Here is a 19,487-nt window from a genome sequence, read left to right as displayed (position 1 = left end):
AAAAGGGTGAGAAAACTCATACTCAATTTCCTGCCTCAATACACAGGAACTTTTCGAGATTCCCATTTGGGAATTAAATGGGAAATTTTCCCACTCATGGGAAAAAGTTGGGACAAGAAATTACTTTTGGGGGGAAAATTTTGGGTGTTTTTATTGGGAAAGAACGTCTACTTTCCTTTTACATCCCAATATTGGGAATATGCTGTGAACGTTTTCCCAAGTTATACCCAAAGCTGGGAACAATATGGGAAAAGTTCCCAATTTATTCCCAATATTGTGAACTATGGGGGAACATTTCCCCAAGTTATTCCCAGAATTGTGATTAATATGGGAACATTTATCCAAGTTATTCCCAGAACTGTGAATAATATGGACAAATTTCCCAAGTTATTCCCAGCATTGGGGAATGATATAGAAACCGTTACCCAAGTTATTCCCAGAATTGTGATTAGTATGGGAACATTTATCCAAGTTATTCCCAGACTTGTGAATAATATGGAGACATTTCACAAGTTATTCCCAGCATTGTGAATGATATAGAAACCTTCACCTAAGTTATTCCCAGAATTGTGATTAGTATGGGAACATTTATCCAAGTTATTCCCCAATGGTATGGACACATTTCCCAAGTTATTCCCCAATTGTGAATGATATAGAAACCTTCACCCAAGTTATTCCCAGAATGTGTGATTAGTATGGGAACATTTATCCAAGTTATTCCCAGAATTGTGTGAATAGTATGGACACATTTCCCAAGTTATTCCCAATATTGTGAATGATATAGAAACCATTCACCCAAGTTATTCCCAGAATTGTGATTAGTATGGGAACATTTATCCAAAGTATATTCCCAGAATTGTGAATAGTATGGACACATTTCCCAAGTTATTCCCAGAATTGTGAATAATATGGACACATTCCCCAAATTATTCCCCAAAATTGTAAATAATAAGCGATTATTTCCCCAATTTTAATTCCCAATAGTGTAACACGGATAAATGAAAATAAAAGCCTTTATCATGATGATTCTATAGATTATAGAAAATATCCTCCACGTTTGACCGGCCTTGTTCCAAAAGGAACATGAAGCATCAATGTTAAGAATTACACCCTTCATGTCAGCACTTTATCCACTTAATGAATACCAGTATCCTCCCCACTTTGTTTGAGGGTTAATTGGAGGACTTCGTTCGGAAATCTTGTTCATTTTTCTTCAATTATGTTTCCTGCGCCATCTTGTATAACGAGTGAGAGACCAGACTGGAACTAGTGAGCCGTTTTCATTTTGGCCAGCAGTCTCCACGGCAAGCTCTTACCGATTTTGGCGGTAATCGGCGGCTTTGTTAACGTTTGTATCAACGCTCACAAATATTTGTGGTGATTTTCTGTTTGTGTTTTACTCTTTAAATGCTGATCCAATGCAGGGAAATGCTTACAAGAACTCAAGTAAAAAGGTAAGCGTTAACTATAGGCGAATAACATTTGATTTGATACATGTCTTCAAAAGACGATTTACATGTAGAGTACCTTCAAGTCAATTTTTCTGGCAAGGATACTTAATTTGGCTTTTTAAATGCTATAACCCTGCAATAATTGGTAAACCCTTTTAACAAGAGAAATGAAGTTTTGGATCAAATGGTGAAGTAAACGATTTGGTATAAAAGTGCTCATACGGCGAATTAATTCATGTATACGATTGACAAATGATTCGTTCTGGTAAATGCTGTCTCTTTTCAATGCAGAATCAAATGCCTGGAGAAAACTAGGTATTATTGACGTTTGAAGTAAAAGAGACGCTAAATGTGAGTCTACTCTTCACACACTTTAATTGTTAATTGATTGAAATGATCACGGATTTAGAGGAATCGTGGACTTGCATCATTGAAGTAGTTACATGCATATATTTATATTTTAGTAACATGAAAGACGAAGAGACTTCAGGAGGAAATTCTTTGACGGGGACAGCAGGAAAAGGCGTTAACAGCCAATTCTGTTCCCCGACCGTTTATGATTGATGGATTTAGGTAAGGGTTACTCTTTGCAGACTTGTTATATGGTTCTGTGGTTTATCTGAAATCTTAAGAAGCTCTTGTATTTTAAATTAAAACAAGAACCCAATCCAAGATTTTGACCCTGAAGGTAACTGCTGTGAAATCAATTATTTTTGTATTCTATTGTTTGCGTGATTCATGAGTGTAACTGTTAGCTTCACTGGAATGGTGTCCAGCACATTTCTGATTTGATGGTTGGAATATTATTACGGCGAGCAGGTCACTATAACCTTGTTTCTTCCACATGTGCATTTCTACTTCTCAGTTATTAAAGGTTCAGTCTTGATTTTTCTGGACCTCGTTCAAGAAAATGCAATGCAGTACACAGTTTCTTTAGAAACTAGGATTTTGTTTACTCGTTCAAGAAAGTTTCATCACTTGTAATGTCCAAAATGTCTGTCTAATTCCAAGTTTTATTACTGATTCTAAGATATTTAAAAATCTAATTGATTGCACAGCTTGGAATTATTCCAAGTCTGAATTTCCTGTGAAAATTCACAATTCTGTGCCTATGCAATTTCAGGAATTCCTAGGAAAGTCCCAGATTTATTTTTGCAAGCAATATGGATTTGTCAGACCACAAAACGGATGAATGCCTCACCAACAATTGTACTAACATGCTGAGTTTTGGGCAAGGGAGGCTTTTTTTAGTTGTGATCTCTTAGGGGATTCAACAAACCCATCCTGCGTTTTATACTGGGTGAGGAATGGGATTTGGGTGGGAGTGTATGAACCCAGTATAGGGGAAAATATTGGCACAATATAAACCATTATTGGTTAATATTTGGGAGGGAATATCCAACATGGGGGGACATGAGTGGGAATGTAAAAAACCAATACTGGGGAAAATATTGGAATGATATCAACCCATTATTGGGTAATATTGGGAGCGGGAATACTCCACTTACCTGGGACATGAGTGGGAATGTTAAAAAACCCAATATGGGGAAAATATGGCATGATATAAACCCATTATTGGGTAATCTTTGCAACAGAGAATATCCCATACTTGGGATTTGAGTGGAATGTAAGAACACAATACTGGGGAAACATTGGCTCAATCTAAAACAATTCTTGGTTTATATTTGGGACCTGAAGATCCATACTTGGGTTATGGATGGGAATTTAATGGAGGTGGGTAACATTTTCCCCGTTCTGGGTTTTCCCAATTTCATCCCATTAAAAACCCTATTATTTCCCTTTTTACTCCCAAACTGGGAAATTGGGAATTTTTCATGTGATAATAATTGCTGAAATTGATTGGGTCCCGGGGATTTTGAGGAAACAAACAAATCAAACAATTATTAATTTTGTAATTATACATAACAGGAGTATAAAGTGATCAAAGATAGTATTCTGGGTGGAGATTGTAATATTTTAATACAATACTGAGCCAGAGATGAAACCAAAATTTAAACATTTACAATTTGAGTCATATGCCTATGACAGCTTGGTCATGCATATAAAACTACATGTAATTATGTATACGTGAATTAATATAATAACAACGTCCCCGATGAATGTGAGCTTTTAATCAATCAGAAGCTACTAGACATGAAAATTAAAATAGTTTATAAGCATTGAAAACTTGTTAATTTTATTGAAGATAAAGTGAAGGAATATTAAAAGATGGAGAGAGAGACAGGTAAAAATTAAATTGAGTGGAGAGGTAGCTTGTATGAGCCGGATGACCAATTTCATTCTTCTTAGTTTTACCATCCTGCCGGATAATTGTAACTGCTCAATAAAATAAATATATTATTTTCCCAAACATGTACTTTACAGATTTGCCTGTACACCTGTGTAAAGATTTTGGTACACTAAAAACAAAAGGTACAATTTACAGAGTTTTACAATGCCACACATACAAAGTGGTAATGCACACTTATAAAAATTAATGTGCCCTTAAGAGTGCGAAGAATACACTTACAAAGTGTTTATATACACGAACAGAGTTGACTGCAACACTTACTTAGAGAGTTCAATGTACCGGACTGGACCATTTAAAGTTGACAGCTAATGCCATGATTAATCAAACTAAAAAATTTAGAAAGATCTGTTTCACTGACTCAGACTTAATGGCCTTATGCCTGATTAGCAATTACAACAAGAAAAGGTTTCAAACCAAAATCTAAATACAAAGTGTAACTCTTGTGTTAAACCAAGCACAGCAGAAAATCTTCAACATACATAAATAAAATAATATTAATATGAATCCTGAAGAGCTATTTTGGTAAAATTAAAGAAATGATTCTCCTGATATGCTCTTGATAACAAAGCACAAAAACCCCATCCGCCTATCCAGATCATACTTCTTTGGGGACCAAGACATGGAAAGTTTTCACCCTCATTGGGTGAAAAACCCTAATTCCTTGGCCATGAGAATCAACCCAAGAATCCAACCAAGGGAAAATATAGAGCATTAAAGTGATTTTGTTTTTTCAAAAAGGTCCATCCCTCCCTCGACACTTCTTTACCGCAAAAGACAATAATAAAAAACATACCCGAAAAAACAAACCCTAATGGCAAACGTGAACATGATTTTAAGTGCCTTTCGACAGCCACCCTGAAGGAACACACATTGTCTAGAATTAACGATAAGTCCGGGCTTGGCCTGTTGAAAAGCTCGATACATCGAGGTAAAATGAATTTCTCCAGCTCCCACGAAGCTTCGTAGGGCAAAGTAACCCTTCCATTGCACCAAATATTCTACCTCCTAATGGATTGAAACGGAGAAACCTCCTGTTTTAGCTAAGGTTGATTTTATTGAAAAATCACAACTCAAGCTTGCATGTGCGAAGGCAAGCACTACCAAAATACTTACCGTTTCATTTCTTACCCGTCTTTCCACGAGCCTGTTTCGACATCCCAGTAACCAGATCTTCTACCTCCGTTTTTTATTTCTTCTCTTTGGCTCGAAAAAAGGTTGGCATCCACGGATTGAAATGACATTTAAAACGGAAAAAATACCCTTTCGACGGTTTATCGCGAGACGCCATTGTTTTTTGTTTTCGTTTGACTCGTTTCGACTCATTTCACACATAGGCCAATCATACGCGGAGAATGAACAATGCGCTTTATTGACAGGATGTCATGTGTAGGACGACAAAAGAGAAGTAAGCACCACCCACTTTGGTTCGGAATTTCTGGCTATGAAAGAAGAGCGTGCGGTCATCAAGCCATCGTCGGCCATGTTGGATGAGGCACAGGAACTCAGTTCTTATTAATCCTTTCTAATGTCTCGATGCAACGGTTGCAAAAAACCAACGAATACATTAAAAGTGTACAAAAAAAGCCTGGGATGTCCAAGAAGTGTTAGGTTTAATAGGTTTTTAAAACTGTATAAAATTACAACAAATGAAGTCAGGTATTTCAGCAGGTGCGTCAACTAGCGGCGAATTCTAGAATGAAAAACTATACGACGAAGCACACATTCCTTGAAATTGAGGCAACAGGTTTTGCGATAGAGAATGGGGGAATAAAGTAAATATTGTACACAGTCTACCATCATTGGAGGGAAAGAAAAAATTTAATTGGCAAGCACTACGTTTCGCAGAATTTGTCATCCTATAGACGAAAATTGGAAAATCTGTCCTGGTTGACAATTACCAGCATGTTTAAAATGAAAGTATGGAAAGTTACAGGTATGAACATATACTTTTTTTTTTCCAAGCCGTGAACGTTAATTTCAACTTTTTTTCTCGAGTTCATATAACTGGGTCATCATTATAAACTCTCAAGAAACTCTCACTCTTTTATCTCCGATTTTCAGAAGGACGTGTGTTCAGTTAAAATGCACGCACGCTTGCCAACGCTAACTAGTATCGTAAGCTCATTAATTAAACATGAAAAAATAAATTAATGGGGTCAATTATCGGCTTCTATAATGATGAATTAATATGTTATCGTCGGGCATTGATTTTCTTCCTGATTTGCGTAATTTTTAGTTACTGGACGCGCATATTCACAAGATGGACTGCGAATTATTATGGTTGACGGCAAAAGTCACTTAAATAGGATTGTCAGCGTGCAAAAATCAGACGATCTGCGGTCTAAGAAAAAAACAAAAAATAGACCTAGTTAAAGTTTAATTAAACTTGGGGGGTTCAGGAAGTTTTTACACCTTTGGGCCGCCATGCAGGTTTATCAAAGGAAAGTTCCATGGAAAATCAGTCATTTCATAGAGCCTTTTTCTCAAAGGACTAGCCGTACGAACCCACCTAAAAAGTTCCGGATTTCGTTATCGAGAAAAATAATCATGTATAGAAATAAATAGTTAAATCTGTTAGACACTTTTTTTCGAAATATGAAGTATACGTGAGTCAACACTGACGAGTGTCCTATAGCCTCCGAGGCAGAGCATCCGAAGGTTGAAGGTTCGACTCCTGCAACGGAGTATCCTATAGAATCACCATTTAGATGTTTAAAAAAAATCTTCAGAAAAAAAAACTACCGGGGTATCTTTCCTTCTATTTTTTTTATCTCATCTTGAGGCTTTGTTTTGAACGCGAGTATAACAGCAAAAACAACGAACTAAAAACTGGCATTCCAGAGGGGCGGTTCTGCTGACTGAAATTGGCCAATCACAGAGTGCTAGTATTAAAAACATCGATAGTGAAACGTTTATTGAGGATGTGGTCAGTCATAAACGTCTACTAAAAGGGGCAAATGGAAGAAAACATGTTTTGATAACTATCAGCCTTAAATAAGAAGTGTATCGAACTAAACGTGTGTAGACTCTCTGCTAATCCTATCTTTCCTCCGGATTGAAACTCAGTTGTTAGCAGACACAAATTGGACGTAGAAACGTAAAGTCATGCGGAAAAAAGCTCGGTCTTTTAGGGGGGATCTACTTTCTATCAGGAACTCACTAAAGAAAAAGCTATATTTTTCCTATGGATGCCATAACATTGCCATGAAGCAGTAACTTTATTTAAGTGTTCTAGTAGTTCTAGCGTTGGAGGCTCTAATTGGCGGGACCACTAACATGTAAACTGAAATGAAACAATGAAAGTAAACATGACGTCAACTTGTAACACCATTTTTTTCCCCCTTCCGCCATCGTTCAGTGTTTAATTAAAGAAGCTTTAGGTGCTCCTTTTTTACGCATTCTAAGAACTTTTCAATATGACTTTTGCATCGAAAGATTGAAAAGTTGAATGCATCGAAAGATTCTTTTCGGGGCCCGGCAAGGGACGAGATCATCGCTTGAAAAATTTGCAAAACACAGGGCCTTTAAAAAGATATTAGAGAGCTTAATTAAAGGGGTAAGCGGGACGACGATAGCGACAAGAGCGACATAAAACAATTCCGTTCAATTAATTTGCAAAAACAGTAGCTCTGCACTCTCCGCACGTCTCACGTTTTGCCGTTCCGCGTCTTGACAACGGCGTGAAATTGCCGGACTAAATTTGAGGTTGTGTTGAGGACTGTGCACTTGACGATAAATTCACAATTTTCTGTCCAAACATTCTCACCGTTCATAAAAAAAATTACACAATAACAATTCTAATATTAATCCTGCAACATTTCTTGAAAATAACGATTGTACGATTGAATTCTCAGGGATTGTAATTGACAGGCACTCAACTTGGAAACAACAATTTGATTCCATTGCTGATGGTGTTTAAAAAAATTGTTGCGTTTAATTTTGATAGGTTTAAACGTGAAGTACCCCCACACATGTACCCTTCTTCAAATTTATCGATCGCTAATACTTCCTTGGTACGGCTATATGGTTATAGTTGCTTAGGGCAAACGGGCTCTCGGTGTGATTAAGAAAAAAAAAAAGCCTCCGTCCTATCTTTTTTTGTGATGACAGATTTCCAAGCCCTTCATTTTTTTGTCTCTATAATTTCAGTTTCCCGTCAATATGCTCTACGTTGAAAGAGAGTATCCAGTGATTATGCATGATATCTCTAATGATTTTGTGATTGAGAAAATTCCGAAACAAAACAAATTTCATCCTCCGCTCAGCTTGTGGGTAACTTTTACGTCACCGAAGCGCCCACTTAAGTTACTGTTAAAGTATTTTGCTAACTTGGGAACTGCCATTATGAACTCTCGTACATCCTGAATGTCGTTGCACCCTTTACATAAAATGGTGTTTCTAAAAACGAATTCAAACATTACACTTCTTTTATTACTTGTAGTTAAGGATGTTTTATTGTTGACGGCGCCACTCACATTAATAAGCACATGGAGTGTATATTTTCTAACCTTAACTTCGCTTTTACAAAATAAAATAAAACTTAAACAAAAGTTGAATTTTGAACTGGGAAAAACGGGGGTGGGATGCCATGAAAGCTCGTTTGAATCTTATTGGATGAGTGTTTCCGTCTTGGGGAGCAAGTTTGAATTAAAGATTTCCGTCGCCTGTAATTTTTTCTTCGTTTTGTTTATAAACGCATGTTTATCTTTACACGGAAATTCAATTGAGGAAAGGTAAAGTGCATACATCCCGCAGGTATTTCATGGGATATAAGGTATATTAAGGTATATAATTCGCTAAAGTTGTAAAAAATTACACCAGTGTTGTTTTCGAAGTTTTTGAGGGATTGAACCCGAGATTAGGAAAGGTGTCAAGAAGACTATTTTTGGCGTTCGTTCCAGAAAAAAGATCGAGTTATCACGCTCATTGCTACATTTTGTGATTTTATCTTCTCGCTCCGTCCTATCTTTTTTTATTAGGGAACCATTTACATGTGAGTACCGAAGGACAACTGCGAGTACGAGCTAAGACCTTTTTCCTGAAGCCAATTATAATGCAATTGATGTTTCAAAGAAATCACGTCACTACGATTTAAACGATAATTACGCCCTGATGGAATTTAATATCTTGTTTTATGCAGTAAGTACCATTAACACCAGTGGAAATCAACAGGACTAATAGTCGCAGCACACTTCATTTTCCGCCCTAGCTTAAAACTCCTTTTCTTATGCTGAAGCGAGCTAATTTTCTTTGGTGCGTGAGAGTGCTGTCGTCCATCACAAGACATCCTGTAGAACGTTCATTAGACTCGGAGAAGTGCTAAGTGGTTGAGAAATCCGTTCCTGAACCTCTTTTAGTATGTCCTCCTAGAACTTTCTTTGGACTGTTAATTTCGACATTCACATTAGATCTTTGTTTATGAAGTAATCCACTCACTGCAGGACTTATGTCAGTCGGAACGAATTGTGAAATTTTAATCCAATTTGAAATAAGAATTAAGTGAATCTGGTCGCAAAGGATGAGCCTGCATTTGTAAATTGTAATATGTATGCTAAGTAAGTTTTAACTTTGTTTTACTATTAATCCGCATTATGTAGATATCGTTTAAAGAGATCCGAAAAGGTGTCCAGCTGACGGACAGTCCATTTTTTTAATTAAACTGCTCTGGGAAGCACAAGCGGGTCAACGAGTGAAGCGCCGAAGAGAGAAACAAGAAATTCATAATAACTTTTTAATTTATAACATTTGTCTCCTTGTGAATAAATGACAGCACGACTGAATGAATTAAAGAAGAAAGGAGCTGATTGATTAGTGAAGTTAAAATGTAGTCTTAATTAATTGATTATGATCTCTGTTGCATATTTAGATTGTTGTCACGGTCTTATTGGTTTATCCCGCGGCCAGTCCTACAGTCGTCACTACAACCCCTTCTGTTCGATTTTTGGCGAAAACGTTGAACAAGAGTCCTACAAAAGAAGAGGATGTCATCCACAGTAACACGTTGATTCAAATTCAATGCGATTCTAACGGCGAAAATAATATCTGCAACGCAACTTGCGATGGCGACGGCGTGAATGGCAAGAATACCACTGTCAAAAGTAAGAAACCTGATCATGGAGTTTTGTGTGCTGCGTAGTAAAACGTTGTTTCGTTCCAGTCAAAGGTCATTGGTTAAATACAGATCACAAATCAGGTGAACTAATCCGTGTTCCGTGAAAAAAGAATATTTTCACAAATGATAATTGCAATTTTGAAAGGTAAATTTTGTCGACATGTTTCAGTGGTTAGGGTGCTGGATTCCCGAATCTCGAACCCTCATTTTTTTGCGATGAGACCAACGGGTTGGTTTCCTGTCAGTTGGGCGTTTTGGCACGTTAAATTCGCTTCACTCCAGATAGTTGCAAAGCGCATTTGGGTACACCTATGTGGACAGAATGAGCCATGTAAATGACCAGGAACATTTGCCTACGTACGACTGAAAACTTAGTATCCCGAGTCTGAGTGATCGTTTCCTCAAACCTAATTAATTATCATTTTTTTCCATATTTCCTGTGTTGATTCAAGATTTAATTGACCAGTTTCACATTTCCCATAATACACTTTGTTTGTCCCGCAAATTTTGCATAAACCATTGCTTTCAAATGCGCATGATCTTAGGTCATTGCATATTCCGAAGAGCATAAGAAAACACTGGTTCCTGCAAAATCTAGAGGGCAAAAAAAAAAGTGTATCATTGACCGAATGCATAAATGCCAGCCAAAAATGTATTTTTTTGTTTAGGTGCAAATTAGACTCACTAGCCTCGCTCTCAATCAACATTTTCGTTGTATTTTGTCCATGCAAACGAGGCTGGTGACGCTCATTAGCACATAAACCAAAGAATACTTTTTGGCCGCCATTTATGCATGCGGTCTATGGAAAATGTGAAAATGGTCAATACGCAGAGATTACTCATTGTATGAGTATGTTATTATTCACTACTTTTATCAAATCCCATAGTACATCTTTTTTACTCACAAAACTTTGCATAGTCATTGTTTCCAATAGGCCTTTTTCGTGATGATGGCATATGCTCAAAAATTCGAGTGGGGTCATACCTCTTGTTGAACACTATATTTCATTGGCTGTAAAGTGTCGTAGTTCCTATTGTTTTCTGTGCTAAATCCATTGTTATTTTTGCTCGTTCTATTGTTCGTTTCGGCAGTCCTAAAACCCGTTCAATGAGGTACAACACGACCCAAAAAAAAAAAAATAATTAATCATATTTAATATCACCACCGAGCTTTGTTTGCACGGAATCATTCATATCATCTGGACATGCCATACTGTTAGCACGTAGGTTTTCTTTACAAGTTTGTTCCTTTGGGATTCAGCTCCAGCTAAAATTTCCAAGTTTGATTTTCAAATTCCAGGCTTGGTGGCGAAATCAGCTGGTCAGACGTTATCCCGCAGAGGGGCTATTTCTCGTAGGACATGAAGAAATCCCAAGAGAAATACCGAAAACAATACCCATGCAAAACAAGGTGTATTATTATTTGAGAAAGTAGAAAATTAACAATTCACTACTTGCACAATCCCATAATACACCTCTATTACCCCCAAAAACTTTTGCATAACCATTGCTTGCAATTTCACCTGGGACATGAAAATGTCCCAAGAGAAGTCGAAAACAATGCCTCTGCAGATTTTGGGGGGGTAAAAGTGGTGTATTATGGGATTTGTGCAAGAGGTGAGTATTCATTCGGTGACAGGAGCCGTTTTCGATACAAATGATCTGACAAAACGATAGCTCCGTAGAAAGAAATGTTAATTGTAAATTCCAATTCATGGAATCATGAGGCAACACCAGGGCATACAGAAAAGGTTTCTAAATACAAATTTACTTCGGGATCTGCCTCCTTCAAGCATAAAGGCCCATCCTGGGCCATCGTAAGAATCAACAAAATCAACCTTTTATGTGACACCAAGTCTGGGAACCGAACCCGTGCCACAATTTTGGTAGGCGAATGATCGTAACACAGCGCCATCCCTGTTCCCTGACTGTTCTCTGTTTCTTAACTGAGTCTCATAATGAAACTATCGGTAAATGATTATTCTTTTTCTCTTAGTTTTTACCCCAGAACACCTTCTATTGTGGGTGCACGTGAAGTCCCAGCGTGCATTCAATCCTACTACCATCATATTCTGAATGTCAGAGTCTCGAAACAAGTCATTTTGCAGGTGAGTAAAGACGGTTGTTTCCTAAGTTCAGACCGATGATTGAACGAACGAACAAACGAACGGAACGGTTGCATAACCTATTTGAGACACTCTCTTTCGCGACGAATCACGACATGAGAACACACTTGAGTGAGCATGAAAGTGAGTCAAACAGTTTGATAAGAAAACTGTTGAGAAAGGAAGAATGCTCAAAAGCAGGAGTTGAGAGGCATGGTGTGGAGCCTCTTGTGAACGTACGTTGCCATAATTTTCATAATATGTTAGGAAGACTTTTTTTGGGGGGGGAGGGGTGGGGGGAGGTGTGAATATGGTGGTTATTTATCTGCTTTTTATTGTAGTTTTATTTCTGCTGGAAAAGATACTGTTTACCTGACGTGAACATTAATACAAAACATGAACAAAGTCAAAATGGCAACCTAAACTATCTGGAATTTTTTCAGAGTATATACTTCGATTCTTTCAATTCACCCCCCCCCCCCCCCCTCTCAAAATATTCCTAGATCCGCCACTGCTGCTTTTCTCTTTGCATATCAAAGAACTTGTTAGTTAAGGAAAGGACAACGGTTTCGGCAACTGAAACGTCTGGAAAGAAAAAAATTGGAGGCAAAACCTGCGCACTTATTTTATTGAGATACTTTTCTTTGTAGTATATCTTTAAAAAGCAACATCAAATCCTCAGTTTTTTAAAGACTATAAGGACAAGGCGCCAAACTCTTTGTTCTCTTTCCAAACGTTTTATGCAAGCTAACACATGTTACATCCTCGGGCGCTTTGCCTTCACCCGTTCGGTCGCATCAAAAGTTCGCTGTACTATGACGAAATTGTTGTTTCCTTTGTCACGAGATCTCAAGAAACTTGAGTGAATCTCCCTTTATTGATGCAAACATGATTTAGTCAAGCCTAAAAGTGGAGCTCCCAGGTTATTTATCTCATTTGCGTCGGTTTGAAAACATGGGTCCTCAAAAACCTATGAAACTAATTTATTTTTCTGGAATTAATTATTTATAGCAATGTGGCTTAGAATATCTCATTATATATGTTATAAAATATGCTTTTTAGCAAAAAAGAAAAAAAAAAACAATATAAAAACTAAGGACTTTTTAGAGTAATAACCGTAAGTACAGAAATTTGCAAAAATATTGTTCTGATGCAAAAATTTCAAAACATGTTTTTCAAATTTAGTTCACCAATATTTCCAACAAATTTGGCTAAAAGAAAAGAAGAATCCGTGAATTCTTTTTAGAATTTTTTTTTTAATTATATGTGTCGACACTTGTTATTTGTCTATGACGACAAAAAACGGATTGTGTTTGGTGTAATAAATTACGCTTCAGACTTCGATGGGCAAAAAAATATGCGAATAGATCATTCAAAACTTTTTAAAACCAAATTTAAGTCCAAATTTTGAAGTTTTGAGGTTAATATGACGATCTAGCGCGATCTTCGACACAAAAAAGACGGCCACGAAGTAGTTCGTGGAATTTAAAAAAAACATGAGCTCAAAATAATGGCTTGAACGCCAATTGTTTATCTTCTTCACGTACCTCAATACCCCTGTTATTTTCCAGTTGCCGTTCTAAAATTGCTTGAAATTGTTTCTCTGATATTTTTGCCCATCCTTTAGCAGAGGTTTTTCAGTAAAAAAAACATTTTGAACCTTCTATAAAAAGCAATTATGTTTGTACAAACGAACCACAAATAGCCCTTCACCAAGGCGGCCATTTTTCTCCGAGCTCTGAAGTTTAGCCCGCGATGTGGTCACGTGATACTGGTCACATTTGGCATACGTGGAGACGTGGACGCACGGACGGACGGACGGTCGCATGGTGACGCAGTAGCGAAAACCACAATTTCCCGCATCGATGGCTTAGCATATTTTCTTAACCATTGTGCGCAGCGCAAGTGCCTTCGGCGCAAGGAGCTCCGCTAATCGAGAGCTTAAGCACGACACGTTTTGGTCAATACGGACGCCAATCAGCCGAGGTGAGACTGGGTCGAGACCGGCGTCTGCGACTTGACTTGTTTGTGTTAAGCATGCCGCTTCAGTAATTTTAATTCTACTTAATTGTAGATCAGGTTTGATTCTTTGTCTGCTTTCTAATACTGTATCAAAACCTCTTTAAGAAAGATATGGGGTATGCTTTTTAGAGCTACGATCAAAGATTGATTTCAGAGGATGAACTTATTGTTTTATTGAAAGAGAACACGGCTAGAAATTCTTAATCCAATTACGATCGATAATCCTGAAATGATTCTGAATGTAAAGCAAAGTTCAGATCTGCCAGTGTTAGCTGATTTGTCCAATCCATTTTGGCACATTTCTGTAAAGGAAAGCAAACGACAAATAAAAATGAAGGGTCCCAAAAAGGAAATTAAACTTGACGGTCATTAATTTTTTTCGAGATTTAACATAGTCTTTTTGGAAACGTTGTCTTAGCGTTGCCAGCGCATTAAAATTTAGGACCACAGGAAAAAAAAAAAAAAAAAACAATTTAAAAAACAAAAAACAAAAGCACATACTAAAGGATATATCAAGGAAAACAAATATTTTTCAAAACAGACTTACTCTGGGTTTTTTTGGCAACATGAGTCTTGGCGTCTGAAGCGCTGTTTTTTGATCAGGCGGTATACGGTAGAACCCTAAGAATGCGGGAGCGCGTGACGTCACGTTACTTTGTGACAGTTGTGGGACGCTTCGATTTCCTCTTCAGATCCCACGCGTCGCTAAACACAATAGGCTGATTTAGCAACAGAACTGGAACGTCAGCGGCAACGGCTCGCGCAGAAAAAACACCAATGAGAATTCAGAATAGAATAGACTCCACTCTTTTCTTCTCTATTCTAAATTCTCATTGGTAGTTTTGCTGCGCGCGACGTCGCCACTGACGTTCCCGTTCTGTTGCTAAATAAGCCTAATATATGTAGACAAGGGATAGACAAGGTCTATTTATATTGTATGTGGCGACGGGTGGTATCTGAAGAGGAAATCGAAGCGTCTCGAAAACCCATGAAATCAGTTAGGACAACGCAGAAAATAGTAGGTAAGTGAACTTTATTTATCTTGCTGTCCATAAAATAAAGTTTCGAAAAGAAACTTCGCGATTTGGAGTTTTTATGGAACATTTTCCTCGATCAGTTGAATCGGCCGTTACAACTGTCTCAAAATAACGTGACGTCACGAGCTAGTGCATCCTTAGGATTGTCTTAACTTGTGTACCTGTGGTACACATAAAAAAGAGTTTCTTTCATAAATAATAGGAATTAGAAAGTTGATTGTCCAGCATTAAAAGGAAAACAACAAAAATCAACCACAAAAACCGAGTTATTGCACCTAAAATAAACTCACCTTCTCGAGTTTTTGTTTTTCGCCACATCGCCAAATATCCACTTTGAGGTCTGTGACGTGTGACGTCACTTTCTTTGCAAAATCACTTCCGGTCGCCGTCCTTGTTGACAAAAACTTCTCGAGCTTAATATAAGCTTCCTAATAAGCAAACGTGCGATAGCTTGAGAACGGCTTGTTGAAACCAGAAAACAGCCCGTTACATTTGGCACAAATTACGCCGAAAATATGTTGAATGGAGAGCGGTCCTAACCACCCTCATAAGCGCGTTTGCTACCCCTGCTCCACGAAGACTTAACTTCTTGTTGAGATGTAAATTGAGATCTTCAATCTGACTGCAATTCTTTTTCTTTTTTATTTACAGCCTCTGCAAGGCCGCTCGTTGCAATGATACTGGCATGGTCTTTCCGTTTCTTTTGTCAAAAAAATTTAAACGTGGAATGTTGTTACTCTCCTTCAAACACAGAAGTACAGGAAAGATGCTTGTATGTTCATGTGAGAACAATAGCATAACACTCAAAAATTACACCAGTGATGAAGAACTTGATACGGACAAAGCACACGACTTTATTACACATTTGTTATAGTTTGGTTGAGAGGAAGAAATTTCTGTAATTTTAATTTTTATCAGCATTCCTTGTTCCAAATAATTTGGATGAAAATCTCACAAAGTGTAAATTTTAGACGTAATTAGATGAGCAATCTTCCCTGCTAGCAGAGGTGTCCTTTTTGCGTTTTCTGGGCTGACGAGTCTGGGAAAAGGGACTTCTGCAATGAATCGAAACTCACTGTGCCGATCATGCGCGGTGAATACTTAGCGACCGAATCTTCTCGTGATACTTCACATGGAGTATGGGCTCACAGTGGAATTACTGTAAAAGAATGGGCGAGGCACATTGGGTTCATGTCACAGGCAGCAAGCACATCAAGGGGCATTCGTTTTGACCAGTGCCGTTTAAGACCGTAGACGGCAGAGGTCCCTTTTCTCGTACTCGTCAGTCCAGCGAACGCAAGAAAAAGGAGACGTTTACTGACGGAGAACAGTAGAGTTAAATAAGGTGGCTTACTGAAGTTTTCCGAAAAAAAAAGATTAAGATTTTGAAATCTGTGAAATTAAAGCATCGGGATGTCTTTCCTGAAATGTCACTGCAATTGATGTAAAATGTAATTTTACCTAACAAATAATGCAAACCAGGGAAAAATGCTAAATACAGTGACTGAGCTCCTGGAGGGGGGTCTGGAAATTAGACATTTCATAGAACCTTTTTCTCGAAGACTAGCCATACGAACCCACCTAAAAAGTTCAGGATTTCCATATCGAGAAATAATCATGTATAGAAATAAATAGTTAAATCTATTAGACATTTTTTTCGCATATGGCAAAAACATCGATTTTATTATTTTGATAATAACTGAAAAATTTCTTATAGATCTTTTTTTTTCAATGTTGACGGTTACTCCTTTGCATTGTTTACTTATTCTTAAAATTTTAACCCTGGTCTGCGGCTAGGTTTACAGTCCCCCCCCAGAACTTCAGTCACTATATTTAGCAATTTCCACTGATTTGCATTCATTTGTGAGGTAAAATTACATTTTACATGAATTGCAGTGACTAACACTTCAGAAGAGACATCCTGTTGCTTTTGTTTCACAGAATTGAAAATCTTGATCTTTTTCTTCGGAAAACGTTAGTAAGCCACCTTAAGGTTGTATATATCAAAAAATAATAATAATAGTTCATCGAAAATAGGTAATGAGAGCAGGAGACAATAACTTTTGAATGTAAAATAACGATTTTCAGTGCTGCAGATAGACATGTTTGGGCAGAACCTTCTGCCTTGTTCAATGCAAGGTTTACATGAAATGCAAATCTGAATCAGACGATTCCTGATTCATGAGATTGAAATCTGATCAGATTTGCGTGTTGCATGTGAACACTTGGAATGAAGAAAGCAGAAGCAGATAGAAGAATTTTCAGGAAAATAGAACCTGGCATGGAAATTTTTACAATATACTTTACTTTAGATGGAATATCATTCTTAGCGAGTATGCGGAAAATTTCTATACACTATGAACAAATCCCGCGGCCAGTTCTTTGTTTCACAGCAATTAGAATTTATATGTTTTGTCGTTGGTTTCAAGTTGGAGGCCGTGTCTCCTTCAATTAATACTAATTGGTTGCAGATAATTTTGTAATAATTTTTAGATAGAGCCTGAACGACGAAGGGAAAATGAATAAATGTATCTTTATTTTCTGAGAGCGTCCTTATTTTGTACAACCTAACTCGTTTGATGCAGAGTTTAACCGTTTTGGGGGTTGCTTCCGAACACCTACCTACCTATAGCTCCTGTTAACGGAAGAAAAGCTTTAGGCGCGTTTCAAACGTCGAACTTTACATGTGCCGAATTTAATGCAAGTGACAAAACATCTCTTGTTTTTGCTCATTTGCATTAGATATTCGACGTTTGAAACCCGTATGAAACGGGCCTTAGCAATGTTTAAAAAACGAGCATCAGTCCTTCATTAGCGTTAAAAAGACGAGGCGTAGCCGAGTATATTAAGACCCGATAACACCACGCTGCTAGTTTTTTTTAGAACGACTCATAAAAACATTCCACAAAAAGCGTGTCCCTCTTGACCCTGAACAATGTTTTGAATTTTGAGAGGAGAATATTAGCATACCAGAAAAACAAGCCATGCCTCATTAGTATTTTTTGTAAAGAATAATGACCGAGACCCGAGGCCTTCTTAAAAATAATGGCCGAGCGCGAAGCGCGAGGTCATTATTTTTAAGAAGGCCGAGGGGCGAGGGTATGGGGTGCCGTTTGTAAAAAAAATTATTTAGAACAAATTTGTGACATTTCTTCTTATTTAGAAATAATTAAAACTGCCAGAAGATTTATTTATAAATAAGATGCAAAACTTGTCGCATGATATGTAAATAATTGTTTTAGGCGCATCCTGATTTATAAATAATTTTGATCGCGAAATGAATGATATATAAATAATGAACTGCACAACTTCAATTATTTATAAATCAGTCTGTCTCTAAAATATTTATTTACACATCTGAAAGTTAGACAAACCAGTTGTAAATTTATTATTTATAAACAATAAACTCCACCTCGCGTGTAAATCCATTATTTATAAATAATGACTTTCGCGTCTGGGAACAAAGTCATTATTTATAAATAATGACTTTCGCGTCTGGGAACAAAGTCATTATTTATAAATAATGACTTTCAACCCTGGGAGCAAAGTCATTATTTATAAATAATGAATTTCAACCATTATTTGTAAATGATAAAATTGACTCTTGCCGCATGTAAAATCATTGTTTATAATAATGCGCTTCACCTCGCGGAAACCATGTAACGTTGTTTCAAAGAGATTGACATTATGGCGGACCGAGATAGATTGTCTCGTGCTATATCAGAAGCCGTCTCTCGCGCCGTCAGTGATGCCTTGGAAAGTGCCTTGCCTCAGACAAGTAATCGGGTAAGTCACAACGTCGCTATCGGATTTTAATATTTGACCTCTGATTGCTGCGCTTTTATCATTCGATTCCCCGCTGTTGTAGGTTTCACCGAATGAAAATAGCTCTCGCTCTCAAGGAAACACCGTCGTTTCTGAGGTGCCTAATGCTTCCAGCACAAATCTGCAGGTGGTAGTTAATCACTTCAAGTACCTTTAGAACAAAAGCAATACCACACTTTCATTGTTTGCTTTATCTAGTGGCCTCACTTGAAGCGTTGAATGTTTGGTATAAGTTTGTCACGCCATTGCGTGACAGACTGAAGGAATTACTTTTGAGGTGGTTATTTTGTATGTGTAATCGTAAAATACCGTTCGGTTAAATCGCACACAACCGTAATTCTCGAGAAGCCTGCATTAATAACTAATAATATTAATAAACCTTAGATCGCTGGATGCATTTTTTCTCGTATCAGGTAAGAACGCACCAGAAGAATTGGCCTTGATAGTTGACAACACTGATGAAACCCGGACCTCGGGTGTTATTCTGGCTACACTACGCAACGAGGCGCATTCAACTGTTTAAATACAGGGGCCTATAGGTCAACCTTTACTGGCAAACTATTGATCACTCACATGATGTTTAGGAGTAGAAGAAGAAGAAGAAGAAGAAGGAGAAGAAGAAGA

The 19,487-nt window shown here is 37.5% G+C and overlaps 1 protein-coding gene and 1 long non-coding RNA gene across 3 annotated transcripts in view; one reads left to right on the top strand and one right to left on the bottom strand.

The window, feature by feature from the left end:
* Nucleotides 1-16,761, top strand: part of LOC138047426 (uncharacterized) — a 28,133-nt gene extending 11,372 nt beyond the window's left edge. For both annotated transcript variants that reach the window (XM_068894285.1, XM_068894276.1), the window contains exon 4: nt 15,690-16,761. In XM_068894285.1, coding sequence (XP_068750386.1) covers nt 15,690-15,716 — 27 coding nt within the window. In that variant the 3' untranslated portion in view covers nt 15,717-16,761. The remainder of the gene's footprint in view (nt 1-15,689) is intronic.
* Nucleotides 14,027-19,487, bottom strand: part of LOC138047504 (uncharacterized) — an 8,361-nt gene continuing 2,900 nt past the window's right edge. Inside the window, exons 2-3 of the long non-coding RNA XR_011131853.1 lie at nt 15,329-15,466; nt 14,027-14,303 (exon numbers count right to left, since the gene is read on the bottom strand). This is a non-coding gene — a long non-coding RNA (uncharacterized lncRNA). The remainder of the gene's footprint in view (nt 14,304-15,328; nt 15,467-19,487) is intronic.

This window comes from Montipora capricornis, chromosome 1 (genome assembly GCF_036669925.1).
Source record: "Montipora capricornis isolate CH-2021 chromosome 1, ASM3666992v2, whole genome shotgun sequence".
Taxonomy (NCBI): Eukaryota; Metazoa; Cnidaria; class Anthozoa; order Scleractinia; family Acroporidae; genus Montipora; species Montipora capricornis.
This window is presented reverse-complemented; position numbering and strand designations above follow the sequence as displayed.